The sequence below is a fragment of the Labrus mixtus genome, chromosome 4, assembly GCF_963584025.1.
Source record: "Labrus mixtus chromosome 4, fLabMix1.1, whole genome shotgun sequence".
Lineage (NCBI taxonomy): Eukaryota > Metazoa > Chordata > Actinopteri > Labriformes > Labridae > Labrus > Labrus mixtus.
The window spans coordinates 20,492,131-20,510,262 of NC_083615.1; the positions used below are offsets into that span (position 1 = coordinate 20,492,131).

An 18,132-nucleotide genomic window follows, 5' to 3' on the forward strand; every position below is an offset into this window, starting at 1 on the left:
ATCAAATGTCAACAGGACTCACTTTTGACAATAACAGCAGTCAAAATATGTAGAAAGGGTCTGTCAGGTCAATCAGGATTATTAGAGGCTCAACAACATCAGACTGAAAGACAATTAATCAGTGACTGGTTCTTATTAATACATTAAATGTTCTAATATCACTGAGAAGCAGCCTATAATTGTTTTAATATGTTCCTCATACTGTTTTATGACTTATGCTTAATAAAGCTAATTTTAGATATTCTACCTTCATTGCTTCATTTGGAGTACTCAATCAGAGTAATAAACTGTCAGCACAATTGTACGTAAAGTTAAAATCTTCTGAAATCTAATTTTCAGCCGCTGTATCGTGTATCTCCGGGGGGTCATAATGAAACTGTATATCTGAAAGCCAAGAAGTCCACAGACTGCACGCTCTCACTGTGCTCAGCTGCAGTTCAGTGTCTCTTCAGGCTAATTGAAGTCAACCACAGGGCATCGTTAATGATCAGCCTACAGCGACCCTTGATGGGCTGTCATCTTCCTGTCTGCACAGAGAGCCAAATCAGAGGTGAATAAAGGAGAACGAGCTTGGGGAAGAGGAGTGAAGGGGGGAGAGAGGAGAATAAGTGGGGGGTGGTGGGGGTGTGGGTGTAGGACAAATGACCCAGGTGATGCAATGACTACCATGCTGTGCAGGAAGTAGCCATGTCCGGCTCTGCTCACTTCCGCTCACTGGCCATTTCCCCTCCCTTGAGCTCCTGCAGCTCCAAATTCACTAACACAGAATCAATGTGAGCAGGTGGAGAAGGAGGGGGGTACAGGAACTAAGGATGAGGTGAAAAAGGAGAAGGAGGGGATGGATCAGAGGGAGGGGGAAAGAGAGGAAAGGAAGAAAATATGAAGTAAAGATAAAAGAAGAGGTTACAAAGAAGCAAAAATACATTCTAGGTAAGTCAGGTAAAGGACAGAATATGAGAGGAAAGAAAAAAAACGACATGTTAGCTAAGAAAGGATGAGAGAAAACAGAATTCACTTTGGAATTTTGTGGTATGGGACTAAATTATATTTTAAATACGGGTTTTGTTAATGACATCCACAACAATCAGAGAAGCTTTAAATATCGCAATCTGGCGAACTAAATTAAACTTATTAAAGATAAGAGGAGCTTTGATTTATACATTTACGTGTTGTCCTTCAGTGTACCATTTGTGTTTTCCTGCCACACCGCAGCACAACGTGGCCCCTCCTGTTCTTACAGACCATCAACAAAGCTTGTTTCTGCCATGTTTGGCCTTTTGGCATTTGAGTTTACAAGTCTCTGTGCCAGCCAGAGAAAATGCCCTCTGTAAATCCACCCTGATCCTCCTGGGTTTAGACTAGGTGTAGTGAAATCTTATACCGCTTCCAATTGTTTTCCTTTTACATGTTCATCTCACAAAATGAAATTTAAAATTCTAACATAAGTCACAATCTTCAACAAGGAAATATCCATTTTCTCTGGCAACTGCAGACACTTAAGGCTGAAATATGTATATAACCAATAAGAAATCCTAGTGATGCCTTACGGTCCATTAAAAAAGGATAAAGATTCTTAAATATTTTGGACGAGAAATCACACGCACAAAACAAGGCAACTTTTTTTTTTTGTTTGTTTGGTTGTTTCAAACTCATTTTATGGTAGTGCATCACATGCAAGTTGAGAGAAGAGTGAGAAGGGATGGTTGCAGAATTATTAGCCTGGGTATATAATACACAGGATGTACTCACAAGAACAGCAGCACCTGTGGAGTACACTGTGATCCAACAGAAGATCCCTGCAATATTCTCTAAAGTTTACGATGCTCTTTCATGAGACAGTGAGAATTTCATCTTTGTTGGCGCAGTTTGAGATTAGATTATATCACAAGGAGCGCATCTAATTTTGTCCTCTGTCGCATCATCTATACCGAGTCGACCCTGCATAATCACAGCATGAAGAGCCGTATTTATATGAAGTGGAAGTGGACTCCTTAAGAACAAGAGAGCCTCTAGTCTGTGCATGTCTCTAACAAGGAGTCCTATCCTATTTACAATTACCATCATTAATGAACAGTTAATGATGAGATTATCTTACAATTCATGTATACGGAAATGATTCTCATTGGATGTGATGGAATATTTTTTGAAAGATTTTTGTCCCCCACCTCTGTATAAGAATTAAATTTCACTAACTGGCCTTGACATCCTAATTAAGCATTAGTCTAATGTAGAACATTAGCAGAAGAAAAAGGAGAGAGGGCCATCCTTGAGCACTCTGTAAGCTTCATAGGGAACACTACTGTCTTCTCCCCCTTATTTCTCTCTTTGGCTCTGAGTGAAAGGACCTTCATCCCAAAGTGAAGAGCATAATTTAGTCCGCTAACATGGAACTATTCAGCAGGCTGCCTATAATTGTATAACCAAGGCCGGGAGAATAATAATCCCAGACCCTCACCCTCTGAGCTTTTCTTCTACACATGCAGTGACCTAAGATCTCCAGAGAGACAGAGGTAGACAGAGATAACCAGAGCCACTAAGTAATGTGAACTATGGGGAGCCCATTATTTCTTAATATGCTTTTTTAATTTGAAAATTAGAAGCAGACTGGACGTGAAGCTTATTCCTAATGGGTCATTCTGTCTGCGTGCGTCCGTCTGTGAGTGTGTGTGTGTGTGCAGACCAAGTGTGTGTTGCAAATGGGTTCATGGGTTTAACCATGCAGCATGTCCTTGTGTGGCAATCTCCAATGTTCCTTGCCTAATACCTGTAACTCAGTGGCTCATACTAGACATAAATGAGTACTGAGAAGGGCGCACCTTCCCCGGCAGAGAGAGAGAGGGAAAGAGAAGAGGACTAAGGGAACTAGGGAACAGAGAAAGAGGGAGAGAGAAAAGGGAGAACAGTGCTGGTCTAATGAACTCATAGCACACTGTACACTGTCACTCTCCTGCTCAGCGCTGTGACCGAGACAATGCAGCTGTATTGTTGCTCCAGCATTGTGTGCGCTAACCCAGGCAGCCAGCACCCCATAGAGAATCAATGGCTCCTGTAACTTAAACTTGGTGGCAGTGCTGTCAAGCCAAGGCAGCTGTCATTCTGAGTATTGTTTGCTCTGACAGCAGCCTCTGATGAGGGCATTGTGAAGTGCAATGTGGAGGCTGTACAAGTTCACCAAGAGATGATAAAGATTTCAAATGAAGCTGCAGCAGCTGAAAGAAGAGTTAGGTTAGTAAATGTTGGAAATTATTTGTGAAAAGAAGGCTTTGGCTATAAAGGAGTAGATTAAGAGGGCAGATTTTTATTGTATACCTCTTGCACACCCAATAAATACTGACATTTTTTCATTGGGCTCCCCAGACATTGTGTTGGTTTTATGACCGTCTCAGTTTTGTATCTAACTCAATACATTTCTATCTGATTAATATTTATCTAAAAAAATTGAAATTTGGAGTTGTTTCAAATGTTGCTCCCACAATTCCTTTAGAGCTGCTGTCTGAAGTGACCAGTTATGTATTGTTAGCATAGCTACAATATTTTCTTGTAATTTTTGCAGTATAAACCAACCTTATACATTTAATGTTCCATTTGATGGCAGGGGATTTTTCCTCAAGATATTAGTGTTTTTAATCTGAGTACACTATACATTATGTTAAGTGGTACAAATTGTTTCCAGATAATTTCCGTAGATACTGAGGTTTAGGTTTTTTAAGGATAACTTGACTGGACACCCCAGTCACTTTCTTACAGTCTTTTCTTTATTGTCTTTAAAGAAACCAGGTTGACTGCACTTTTACGTTTCCTGTATAAAAGCACATTCCTGATCTGTATTTAAGGTCATTCTTTGACATTTCCCAAAAAGTAAATGTCAGTTTCACTACCTTGTGTTAACATTTGAAGTGTATAAAGATAGCCTTTTAATTAAAGCTTGAATATATGTTATTCTATGTGTTGTCTAATGTGCATCTGGTAGACAGATGATGTCATTCAAATGTAATCAACTGAAAGAGGGGAAAAAAATCATGCCAACTGTCATTAGACAAGCGAGAGATGTCATTTTGTCTCACAGTAGTTCTGGACTTCCTTCCCTTGACAGTGGCACTTACTTGAAAGCCCATTCAGTACAACCCAAACTCTTTAAAAGACAACTACCCTGTGTTTAGGATCCTTCAGGATTTGGTCTTGTGTTTGGATTTTTTGACTATAAAAGAAAGAAGAAGAAAACAAATGAATAAAACCAGACAAAGTACTTAGAGCCAGATAAGAAAAGAGTGACACTTACAGAAACCCTGTAAGGTGTAAGACCTGCTACAAATACCTCTGACTGACAAATGATCTTAGGAAGTGCAGAGCAGAAACACCAACGCAAGCTAGTGAGCACCCAAGAAGTGATTATCAATTAAAGAAGAAACTGAAGGATACACCACTTTTTTTTATTTTTAAGAAAAGTGTTGTTCCTGTGGAAAGCCTTCATTTCTCACTTATCACACTCTTTAAACTTGTGACACACCAGCTTTTTGTTCTATTCTTAATGATTAGCAGTCTCCCACAGTATATTTGGACATGCACAGCAGGATTTTTGTTACTTAATTCTCATAGAGAAGAGGGTCCTTCTCTGATTTACAAAGACTTTGTTTAGCTGTGGAAGAAATATAGAAATTCAAATAGCTCCAGGACGAGAGGTCAGGCACCTTGACGGGCTTTAGAGATTCGATGGGGTCCTGCAGTCCCTCAGCCCCAACTAGGACTCAGCAGAACAGATTACCCAGAGATCAGGGGTAAGAGAGAGGTATTGAAGTTTCAAGGCAAACTGAGAGAACTGAGCATGTTTGTGTGTTCATGTGTTTGTGTGTAAACGTATGTTTCTTTCAGGTCTTAAGAGCTCTTATACCCAGGCAGTAAAACATGGAGCGAAAGACTCCCTGACCCTGCCGGTCATTTCATCTACTTCCAAATGTCACAGCGTCACAGACCTTTGTTGAGATCAGCAAGTAGGGCACCTGTATATATGTGTGTGTGCGTGCTTGTGCGTGTGTGTGTGTAACAGATGGTGTGTTTTTACTCTGCTTTTCTCGGCACAGCTTCCACAGTAAAACCAGTGGAAGATGGCTGTCATTAGACAATGAAGGAACACATCTCAGCCTTCATGGGACGATGAAAGCGCAGTAATTCATCGAGGCCTGAAACAGTTCAGAGCTGATTAAAGTAACAATGAAGAAACATAGGGGACATCACATGAAGCCCCGAAACCTAAATACATTGCAGACAAATCAGTAGTTTTGTTCTCTTTTCTCCGTCCAGGACAGTAATGAGGTGAGAGAGCTACGTCAGTCAGTGTGTGGCAAGCTGCCGTTTACCGGCCATTAAAGATTAATAGAAATAGAAGAACAGCGGAGGGGTCAGCACGGCTGAAGCCGGCGATATTAACAGGACATAGGACTGAGCACAAATGCTGTAGGCGGGATTCAGCAAAACAAGACATTATTGTTCATTAATGAGATATTTGTCATTCACAACACAACTTGCACCCATAAATACTGTTGTGTTGTTTGACTTGGATAACCTGCAGCAGCTGGATATCAAAACAGTTATCTCGCTGCTTCATTGTTATTCAAATGCATTTACCTTTCCTTTTCCCTTTGTTATCCTCTTTTCCACTACTCTCCCTCTATTTTCTGGAAATCCTCTTTCCTCTATACTCCTCTGCAATTTTCTCTCCTTCCATCTTTTCCTCTCCCTTCCTTCCTTGCCCCCCACCCCCCCACCTTTTATTTTGCCTTTCTACTCTTTTTTGGTAAAAATGTTAAATTGGCTTGTATAGCACTTTTACGTTACGTGTCTTGCCCAAGGATACATCAGACATGTGGCTGCAGGAGCTGGGGATTCTCTTGCCTGTTTTCACCTCTAGTTTATTTCATTTTTCTTTCACTGTTTTGTGACCTTTTCCTCCTTTTTTCCTTTCCTTTCCTTTCCCTCCCCTCCCTCCCTCATATTTCCATCAGACCTTTTTTCTTTCATCTCCCCTATCCCTCCTCCGCTCGCCTCTCCTTTATCCTGCAGAAATCCAACTTTATTGGCAGAGCTTTACAGAACCAATACCAGGAGATTAAACTTGTGTCCTTTTCCTCTTCTGTTAATAAAACAGCTGCTCTGTCACAACTGTGTAGCATTCACTCTCTTGTGTATGTGTACGTGTGTCCATCTTACAGCGCAGTGAGATCCACATTGTTATATCCGTTGAGACTTGTGTCTTTGTGTGAGTGCTTTATTTATCAGCGATTTATTATCAACAGCAGGGGGCATCAGCTGAATGAATTCATCAAGGTTTCTTTTTCCTCTCCAGCTGCATGTTGTTTCTTTATCTTCTGCTTTTAGCAGCACGTGCTCATTCAGTGCCTTAATGTCCCTCGCTGTTGATCTTCTATGATGAAGTACTGAGTTTAAATCGACACAGCTTGTACCAAATATAAATGTGATTAATCTCAAAATGACTTTCTCTCCTCAGATATAAGATCTTCGAAATTGGATGTGTTTTTATTTTCTTTACCATTCATAATCCCCCCCCCCCTCCCCCTCCCCTAACAGTTTCAGCTCCTGACTTTGTCCTGTTGATTTCTGTAGATAAAAACGTTCAAAGAAATCCTCAATATTTGATGCCACACATATTTGACTTCCATGACTGCTGTGTCAGATAATCGGGAGCCATAGCTAAGACTTTGGAGTCTGTCAGACCAGTGTGACGTGTTTTGGAAGACTAGTGATTTTGTTGTTGTACATTAATGTTCTTGACAACATGTCACAGTCTACCTCAGTGAGTCACACATTAGCAGCGTTTGGGTGTTTTGGACTTCTGGTTTCTGTACTATTTCTTGAACTCACAATTTTACAATTCTACAATTCATTTAGCCAAGAGAGTAAGTACAACACCAGCAAGGATCTAGAAAGGAGGAAACAATTTCAGTGCAAACGAAGAGCCTTAAGTCTGATCGGACACACAGGTGCTGACAGGCAAAGCACAACAATTAATCCCCAGCTCCAATGGACATCCACTGACATTCATTCAAACATGCAAGTGAGAAAAAAGGATTAAGATTTTCTCAAGATTTCCCTTCTGGTTGATTTGGCAAAACTTGAGGTTACAATGTGTTTTCATCCCAGGTCGTCAAACCAGGTCGCTTTGTCTCAGCTTTTGAAATCTCATTCAGATGCACTAGGCAGCCCTGTTGCCTGCCATAAAGATGCAAAGGATCACATTTTCATCCGTCCAATGCAATTCAAGATTAGCATTGTGTTTGGTTAGGCAAAGTCATTTGTATATACTTATATATATAAAATAAAAACATCATGGGGTAGCTTACAACAATAATTCAAAGTTAAGTTTTGGAAGCACACTGTACTCCTGTCCTGGTCTCCTGGGTGAAGGTCGAGGCGGGAGGCTTTGTTCTAAAGGTAAGAACTGTCAATCAATTTATCAGCATACTGTAGGCTCATTTTCCTTCCTCCCTGCTGTTTGTGTTATGTATTTGTTTCAATATGTTAATTTTTAAAGAGAATAAATGGAAATCTGCACATTTCAAAAAGCCAATGCACTACGCAGATGGTGATACAAGCACTTATGATACAAGATGAACAAAAAAGATGGTTGTGCACATAAGACAGAGTCTTAACACAACTGCCAAAGTGATGAAAAAAAAAAAGGATTTTGTCTTTTTATTTGCTGCCATCTCTTGCTCATGCACTGTATTGTATACATGTTCAACTGTACCTTGAAATAAAATGAAAGCCAGTAGCCTGTTTGTGTGAGCTGATTAATGCCTTGCGCTCTACATATTCTACCCCATTGTACATCTCAGCCAGACTCCAACTGTTGCAATCAATTCAATCAGCAGTGCTTATGAACCCATTACAATCTAGCTGCGAGCGGGCAGGGTCTGCATCCTTCGAATGGCCTCAAAGTAATTACTATTTAGTCAAGCCAAAAAAGGATAGAATGCTGCGAAGGATAAAAGAATGATGGATGGTAGATAGAGTAATAAAACATGTCCCTAATGACTCACGTGTGACTATGAATATGCATTACAGCAATTGGGAAATAAGAGTGGGTGTTTTGTTATTTACACCCAAACAAGCCCACTCTGAGAACGCTGTAAGCGGTTGCTATGGTTACTATCAGGAACCACGCAAAATGTTGCATCCTAATTCTGAAGGTCAGAGGTCTCACAGCACTCTGAGGATGTCTACAGCTCAAGGGCGTGATATATGCTGTAGGAAATTCATTGTTAACCACACTATCAGCCAGAGGCGGCCCACTTCTCTTACCTTGTGCATAATTACAGGCTCATCTTTCTGCCTGCACAACAAAGGGATTTAACAAAGCTTCAAGTGAAATTTTCATGTGTTAATGTGTCCCTTGACTAGGTGTAGTAGAACTGCAATTGTGTGTGAACAAGGGAACACAAAATATATATTTGATATAATTAATGATCAGGCATTTATTGTTTAATGCTGGTTTCTTATGCTGGTGGCTTAATATTCAGAAATATATATTTACCACTGTCATACAATCAAAACGCAACATACTATAAATGACATGTTTTGGCATACATTACATGACATATAGACATTTGTATTCCCCCCCCCCACTAGATTCTGACCATCAAACATTCCTTTCATATCATTCAGTTCAGGTCAGCAGTGTCAAAGAGGTTGAAAAAAACATAGCAAATTGCACTTGTTTACATGTTTGAATTCAATTCAAGGATAAATATTTCATCACACTGTCTAAACAAGCTAGTCACCAAACAAGATGATTTTCTGATGAACTCAAAGCCTCTTTTTTTTATCTTTAATAATGATCTGGGTCTGGAAGTTCAGACACAACGTTTTTTTCTTGGAGAGCAGCAGCAGTGCGGGTAACAGCTTTTAATTCAATTTGTTTCAACAAAATGAGTACCTGACTAATTATTAGAGTAATGTATTAGGTTGTTTATATCATATAGATTTGCAAATAAAATTCAATTGTGTTCATACAACATACTGGTAAAATCCATTATACCCCACCTGATGATTACTTGGATATTGAATAGGCAATTAATGAAAAAGACTTTGATATAGGATTTATGCCATAACGTCAAGAACTGCACCTAAAATGTCATTCGACAGTCCCCATTATCAACACCACTTATCCCAATAAGGTTGATAGGGGGCTGGGTTTGGGGAACAGCCTATTCCAGCTGTCTGGTAAACGCTTGACAGATTGTCAGTCAATCACATGGCAGTCATAAAGACAAACAACCACTCAGACAATGTTTAATGGACTTGAGGTTGTATAGCGCTTAAAGTCTTCTGACAACTCAAAGCGCTTTTACACCGCAGGTCACACATCCCCATTCACCCCCTGATGGCAGAGGCTGCTACTGTCACACTAAACCATAAAACATAGAACCCAAATGCATGACTTTAAGAATACCTAAAGGTTCAAAATACAAGTCTGTTTAATCAGAAAAGGGTCGAAACAGAGGAATCCAATACACAAGCTGAGGTATCCAAAACGATACGCAAAAGACAGGTCAATAATACGGAAACAGGTCAAAATACTAAATCGGAAATTCACTAAAGGCTGGAACGTAGTCACAAAGGAACAAGACGAACATGCACTGAAGAAAGAGAGGAACACAGAAACTTAATACTCAAGGGAAGTTAAGACAATTAGACACAGGTGAGACACATCAGGTGGGAGGACAGGAAGCCAAGAATCTGAAACAGGACACAGGGTAAGTATCAAGGCAAAGAGGAAACACAAGACATAAAACATGAGAAATAACAGAATGAACTATACTGTCATTGAGATGTGACAGCTACAATATGTAAAGTGTCCATCAGTAAAAACTAATCTAATGTGCCGACGAAGCAGCGGGAGCAACATGGGGTCAAGAGTCTTGCCAAAGGACCAGTGACTGCAGAAGCTGAGGATCAAACCCCGACCTTCTGATTGAGAGACAAACGACTCACACCCCAGGGGTTGTGCTGAGCGCTGAGCATTCGTTTGAACTAATAGAGGAAGCTGGAGTACCCTCAGAGAAACCACAAATGCAAGGGGAGAACATGCAATCATCACACAAAAAAAAAAAAACATGAGAAGGCCAAAGGCTGTTGGTCATCTTGGGAAGACTGAATGTTCAGGGCTATGGTGTCCCACAGGGTTGCATTAGACCTTTGCTTTTTCTATTCTAAATGGCCTCATAATAATTACCGTTTTTAAATGTTGTATAGATGTTTGACACGACTCTCACTGAGATATTAAGTACTGTAATTTATATTAAAATCAATGTATAGTCTTAATGATTGTTACATATTGTCAACCAGCAACTGATATTAATAACTAATAACAATGACACCATCAAGAGAATGGCCAAGTCCTGCTCTTTATGTCAGGTGCCTTGAGATATCTTTGTGAGTTTGCACATTAGGACTAGCTAGCTGTGATGTATTTCCAACCTTCTTCTGCCCTCTGTTGGCCAGCTACCTAAGTATTAAAAGGTATTTCATTTGGAAATAATTCATACCATTAGTTGAATAATGAGAAAAGATTAAGCGTTCACTACAGTGATACAATTTGACCACAGAGTAACAGGCGCAGTCTAACCGATCTGTGGCTGTGAATACATCATATCAGATTAAGGTTTTGTTTTGTTTATTGTTTGACAAAATTTACATGAAATAAACGTCATATAACATTAATCCCTGAATGGTCTTAATTCAAGATTTGCCGTTTTAATATAATGTGTCCTTATATGAGAACAAGATATCCACCATGGTGGGAGGTGGCTTGAAATGTTTATCTGCCACAGCCGACACTTCCCCTGCCTTTGGCTGATGGCAGGTTCTGATGTCATTCTCTGATGATATTACACTTTAGTGTAACCCATAAGAAAGCAAATGATCTGAGACTCCTAGCAGCTTTAATTCCCACCAAATGATTCAGAACCACTCTAAGTGTTCCTTCAATGGATTTCACATTTCAAAAAGTCCCTTTTATGTCAGAAAATAATGTAGGCAATTGACTGTAGCCACTAAATTACATTCAATAAGCTTAACTATTAATTTGACAATTGTCGTGAATTCCAATTACATTTACTTCAATTGTAAATTACCAAAGCAGAACAGTGTTATGCTTGTATTGACTGCAAGGTAAAACAAAATATCAAATTTCTGATATTTCTATCCCAACATTTTTGTGGTGAAACAGCACAATAATCTTATTAGTATAAGAACCACATTTATAGGTGTCAGATTGCTGTCTTGGGAAATTTCCTAGAAGCGAGAAAAGCACGTGGCCTTGTGCCATGTTTATCATTAAGTGACAGATCAACCGTTTGGTCAAAGAATTGTCCCTTATAATACATTTTTTTATGAAATAAGTCACATAATGCTGTTAAGTAATGTCTCTGGCACTAGAAATGTCTTCTATATATTCTTACAGGTTTGCCAGACAGAGCCAGTATGTCAAGAGTGATTCTTACATTCAAGGGATACCGAGAAGCCTCAGTTTTCAGAAACAGTGATAAGTGGATTTTTTCAGCATAAACTTCCCACAGGTTAAGTTCAACACTCTATCAGTGAGAGAGAGTGACTCAAAATATGGTCCACCTAAAGGTCGAGCCGGCAGTTTTAACAAGTTGTATCAGTTTACAGCCATGCTTTTCTCTTTAAGAACTCCATAGTGATCATTGATCAAAGACTAAAACAGCAGAGTACAGATCATGATCACTGAGCAGCTCAATACAATCTCAGTGATGACTTCATGTCTGGCAGACAACATAGGTCCTTGTTGTGAATGTAAGAATTGTTTCTTTCATTTGCCTTTAACCATCGTATATGGAGCACACATGAAGAAGGCGGCTACACTGTTAATAAAGTAAATATATTGACTTTGTTGAAGTTGCTGTTGCATGTTTCTAAAGAGAACTAGAATAGTACCTGTGGTAGTAAGACTCCCAAGTCATTGGGCCAAGTGACCACAATGAAGAAACAGAAAACATGCACAAAGAAAGCTTCCAGTGGTTATAGTTTCAGTATATGGCTATCCAAACTCTCGTGAAAAAAAAAAAAAAAAAAATCACTTGTCCCTGGAAATATTACCATTTTCACAAAGCAATACTCACACACAGTGTCCATCAGTATTAACTAATCCCATTAATATACATTCACATGCAGCAGTGAGAGCTATTTGGGTTTCAGTGTCTTGCCCAACCACACTTCGACATGTGACTGCAAGAGCTCGGGATCGAACCCCCATCTTTCCGATTGAGACGACCGCCTCTACCACTGAGCCACCAGGAAGGAAAAGGTCAAACAGGAGGAACATGAATAAAAACAGGAGTTCAAATGTATGCTTATGGATGTATTTTAATAAAAATAATTCTGTCAAAATTAAACAGAATACAATATTTATTTTTTAACATGTTTCCAGTACATAGGTATTTTTTTTCAATTACAATTTTTCCTTTTTTTTATTTTGTTTTAAAAGTCATGCTAAGTAGAGGGTAACTCAGTTCCCAGTTGTTGTTTTTATTTTCATTGTTTGTTAAAACTCAAAATATGAAATCAAAATTATGATAGAAGTCAATTGTCTGTGACGCCTAAATCCATTCCTCCAGCCTCTCAAAAAAAAAAAAACGTGGCTTCAGAGGCCTTGGGCCCACTTCCGAAACTGTTCACACCCTCCTTTATGTTAAAACGATCACTGATCACATCAGTGCCTATGTCTATGTAGGGATTTAGAGGAAGAGAGTGTGATAACAGTGCTGAGACTCAGCCCAGGCTCAAACACAAAGGACAGCTGGGAGACTTGTTCCCTACAGGTATGTAACAAAGGTTGTTCATTAACGGTAAGTGTGTGTGTCTGTGTCTGTGTGTGTGTCTGTGTGTGTGTGTGTGTGTGTGTGTGTGTGTATGTGTAACAGAAGTCCTTTTCAGCTGTGGAAGCAGAAGTTATGAGTGTGTGTATTAGAATAGTTCCTATTATAGCAGAAGGTCTTTACAAAAACAGCAAGGTAAAACTTTGACAACATACCCTGTAGTAAACCCCACATTGCATACACACATCTCCAGTTTTATATTAAACCATGTTTTGTTTTGACCATAGACTTAAATCTTATAAATGGTAATATACACATCAAGGTGGATCCACAAGCCATTCCCGGGGCACAACAAAGCAGCCGCAGTAACAGCTTGCCCAAAAGTCAAACAACATTCAGTCAGTGCTATTTGGCAGAAAACAGGTCTGGTGTAAAAACAAAAGAATTCAAATATGTCAGATAGAGCTAAGAGGTGGATCTATTCAAATGTATAATCAAGAGGGGAATATTGATGAACACAGAAGTTTGATATTGTTTAATCTAATTCACCATTTTTGTCGTAACAAATCCCATTCCCCCTTATCTGCAGCGAAACACACAATCATGATAGCGTCAACATAAATGTCAAAATAACATTACGAGGAGCCAACTAGTCCATTATTAAAGGTATAACCAGGCTGTCAAGCTTCATATTTTTAAGTAAAAGAGCCAAAAAAACTGAAACAATTGAGTTATAACTTAACTTGGTTCTACTCCTGTTAGCCAAATAAAGGACAATAAATGTGTGTTCAGCTCTTTACAGAGTTGTGTTTGACTTTCCTTTGAGGGAAATACCCATGATCAAAAAACAGTGCCACACTCTGGATAAACAGGCTCATTACATTATGTTGTCAACACCGTCTTCTCACTTTAACGCTGAGTAATAAATTCAAGGTCAAGAATCAGCCTTGCAACTTAGTTTGATAGGCAGGTCATATTTAAGCCTTGAGCATAATTTGACATAAGGTTAGTTTCTATTTAATGCAGTGTGTTAATAAGCAACCACCATCTGAGCTGGTGAAGTACATACCACAACAAAGAGCTAGCAAGCCGCCTACAGGCAAGAGCTAGCAGGCAAAGTAGTGGTAGCAGTCGCTGAGCCTGCGTGCACAAGCTGTTAGAGCTTGGTTGAAAAGAGAGGGAGCTAAAACAAAACAAAGATTCAGTGAAAGTTGCAATCATGAAAAAACAACTTTTGAAAAGGGTATCCCAATTACCTGTAGACCAATAGTTAGATTAAATTAACTCACCATGTATGTATAAGTTCAATCATATATTCAACTGAAGTAATTTGTATGATTTGTTCCCAATGTCATTTATTTATCCCTCTTATTATTTATCATTATATGAAATGTAGGCTCATTATGAAGTAGCAGACAGCAATGAAGGTTCAATGAGCATGCTGTAGCTTTTGTAGCTGAACTCGCCATTTGTTTTTCTGTTACAGCTGATCTGACTCCAAAATCACACCTGCTGATCCAGGTCAATGTGACTTTGTAAATCTCATTTTTAATCCAGTTATTGTACACACTGAGCACCACTTTGAGACACTCTTCTGTTTTTGTGGTTGGCCATATGAATGAGACTGACTTGACTATATTAATAATAGGGAAGGAAATGGTCACCTTATGGGTATAAGAGAAACGGATACAAGTTGTCATGAATAAAAAAAAAAGATACAAGTACAATTGGTTTCCACAAACACTGAGTGGTCAGGTATCACCAGTCCAAAATGAAAGTAAGAGTGGGATTCAATTATCACCATCTTGAAAATAAAAACCTTTCTTTGTGGCAAATGAGTTTATATCTGACTTTGGGCACAGAGCAGACTGCCAATGTAACAAATGAATCCTGCTCTAATGAAACGCCCAGGAGTGACTTGACTTCTTGCTGCGCTCGTTCTGTGCTTGTTAGTCTGCCTATGATAATGATTGGCATGGCGTGGAGTTGTGTAAGCAGGTATAGTAGCTGCAGCTGTGGCTGAGCTCTGCCACCTTCAACAACACCACTGATTGTGTGATGGTCTAATCCTGACAGTAAAATCAAGACTGTAACACCTGCAGTCAAATTCTAATCCTGGTTGCTGGCCGTATTCACCCCCACAGAGGCCTGTCAATTATGTGTTTTAGAAAAGTTATGTTTTTTTCAGAATTCATTTTTTGGCTTGTAGCCTGTTGACTCCGGATATTTTACATTCTTAAAACATACCATCGCTGTGATACAGATCACTATGTCCTTTCCCTCTAACCTTCTGGAACAATTTGGGGACCCACTGATGTCCAACTTTGGTGCAGCTAACTACTGTAGCAGCGTGTTTACGAGAAAGCAAAAGCAATGACCAGAAAAATGAAATGCGCCACACAATGACAAGTGTTTTTCATGTTTGCTCATCCTCATGAATGTAGACTCAGATTGAGCTGTCAGACAAGTTTAACCTTCAGTTTTTGGACTAAACAGATGTAGGTATTGTGGTCTGCGATATGGTAAACAACAACAATGTGAGTAAAATACTGAAGGTAGGGAATCAAAATCCACCCATGAAAAACAGAAGCAAAAATAAAAAGGGGAGTTACATGTTGTCTTGTCCAGGATGACCACAACAAACTGACAAAAATAGAACTATAAAAATGGCTAGATAAACAGAATAATAATTATCTTTAAATAGTGTCACACATTTCTTTATTTGATAATACTAAATTAAAAGGAAGCTTTCTTCTTTCCTCGTCTCCTCCGCTTCGCTTTGTGCCGCTGGCTCGGTTTGACAGACAGCCAAACACACCAATCACACTCCTGCTGTTTCCTCTGTCACCATGACACCTACCTGCTGGACAAGCCTTATCTCAGTGCTACTTAACATTAACCTGTGAAAAGAAAGGCAGTCATCTAAGCAAAGAAATGAAGTGAAGTTGCATGAGTAAAACAGTTTTAATGTTTATTTACATCATACATTTACTATTTTTTATTAATGTAGCAGTAATTGTTTTCCATTTAACTCATGTACTCTATAACCCTTTTCACAGATACCGAAATCTCCTGAAAAATTCCGGAGATTAGGCTACCTGGAGGGACTGTAGGCTATGCGTGAACGCAAACATCCGAATTTATCGTGCAGACTTCACCCGGAGTTTCTCCGGCCAGACCCCTAGTATTTTTTCTGCAGAAAGTCTGAGTGAGCTGATGTGAGAACGCGGCCGCATATACTCCGGAGAATTCACCTCGAGCCAATAGAAAGAGAATGATGTATATATACAGTGACTGCTAAAGTGTCTGCACGCGACCACTACGATCTCCGTGCACGTAATTAAACGGCTGCATTCTGTTTTCTGTTCGTCAGTATGTTGTTCTCCTCTCTTTTGTGGATGTTGTCATTCCACTGGATTACACATAGCATTGATATAAAGGCAAATATTCTCATTATAGTGCGTGTAGTGCACTCTGTTGCTTCGGCCGCTACTTCCGCGTTGTTTTTTTACGTCACGTCTTATGTCAGGAAATATATAATTATATCTGTGAAATAACAGTGAGATGATGGACTTGGCTGTTTGTGACTCTTGTGTGACTTTCTTATACTGGATAAAACTACTCACCTGGGCTAGTGCAAAAAGTTGTCCACTCTGGCGAAGGAGCAAGAACCAGACCGGACTCGAGCCATGAGTTGAACACACTCTGTGGCCTGGCCAAGCGCCAACATCAGCGGAGGCTGCTTCGGCAGATTTTGAGACTCTGGAGCAGAAAACAGAATCGAGCAGGGGAACAACTTATGAATTAAATTGAAGTGACAGAAATGGGAATAGATTAAATTGATGATAGACACCATTTATAAAATGTTATTTTGTTCTTATCAAGGTTTGTCCTTATGGTCTCAAATGCTCTGCTATCTTTCTCAGTGTTTTCTGAGAAATAATATTAAATAACTTATCAACTTAAATATATTTGTTGCTGTCGTAATTCTTGTGTGGGAAATTTATATTTTAATTGGCTTTTGTAGCACTCTATGTAATATGTAGCCAAACTGAGGTGACTCAGGCAAGCTCTTCAAAAGAATATCAAATGTCATCCATTATCCACTGCAAAATAAATGTATGAATGGTTTGTATATATAAGGTAAAACTATGCATGGACTCTATCTAGGGCTGAGCCAATGCCAAGTGTGTACATCACAATGTATTTGTGATGTTTGAGTGAAATCACCACTGATGAGTAAGTGAGATTGTTTACACTTTCTTCCACAGGGCTGTTACATCTGTATATTGTCACTGTAACACAAGTGAAACTGTAGCATTAATACATCAGCGTAACACACAGAACATGTTTGCCCGTTACCCAGTATGGCGCTGTTGAGTGCGGAGCAGAGTGATTCTCTCTGTGTAGGATCTAACTGCTGGCCCACTGGGCAGTTCCATGGGTCTGAGTACGCTAGCAGGCTGAATGCATCCTACAGATAAACAGATAAACAGAGGAGCAACATGATGAAAACACTGCAGTGCATACATTCAGCAGGTAAAAGGATGGATATTAATGTACCAATCTACGATCTCTGAATGAATTTATACATCTGGAGAAATGATCAACAGATAGATAACAAGACATTATAATATAAAAACTGACCCATCCTAAACGCTGGTGTCATTTGAAATTGTATGTATTGCTTTTATGATATAAACTACAATATCTCTGAAGCTGAGTCAGGCAACTAGACACCCATAATTACAAAACACCAAGAGTTACTGGTACTTTCTTGTGTGTACACTTAAATAAAATCTATCATTTGAAGTAGCCAAAAACAAGACTCTGATGGGATGACGGTGTCGCTCTGTGTCTGCTGAATGTATGTGTGGGTATTAGCTTAATAGGTTAAAGTAATGTAGATGAGGGATTTGTTTCTGTCTCTTGGTGTGGAATCTTTCTGACCCCTGGTGGTTGAAATGACTAAATACAACAGAAGTAGAAACTGCTATGACTGTCATTTAATAATAAAACCTTGTTGGACATATTTTGGCCCCCTTGAAGGTTTTACTGTGATGCTAGCATTACAAATGTTAAAAGCTTTATACCAACAACTAGAGAAAAGCTCCTGAAAAGGACCTGTCCTTGTATCTACTTTGTAGTATCTATTGTTTTTTCAGAAACTGTATTGTTCTCAACGTGCCTGCTTATGAATCAAAGGATACAGACTACAGTGTGTGTTAATTTGAGGCTTTTAATGCGGACTAGAAGAATGTCCCACTGAGTGTGA

At 39.2% G+C, this 18,132-nt stretch overlaps 1 protein-coding gene across 2 annotated transcripts in view; it reads right to left on the bottom strand.

Annotated features, from left to right (window-relative positions):
- Positions 1–12,387: 12,387 nt before the first annotated feature.
- ranbp10 (RAN binding protein 10) overlaps positions 12,388–18,132 on the bottom strand; it is a 34,695-nt gene continuing 28,950 nt past the window's right edge. For both annotated transcript variants that reach the window (XM_061036271.1, XM_061036270.1), the window contains exons 13-15: positions 17,220–17,331; positions 16,484–16,619; positions 12,388–15,757 (exon numbers count right to left, since the gene is read on the bottom strand). In XM_061036271.1, the coding sequence (XP_060892254.1) occupies positions 16,489–16,619; positions 17,220–17,331 (243 nt within the window). In that variant the 3' untranslated portion in view covers positions 12,388–15,757; positions 16,484–16,488. The remainder of the gene's footprint in view (positions 15,758–16,483; positions 16,620–17,219; positions 17,332–18,132) is intronic.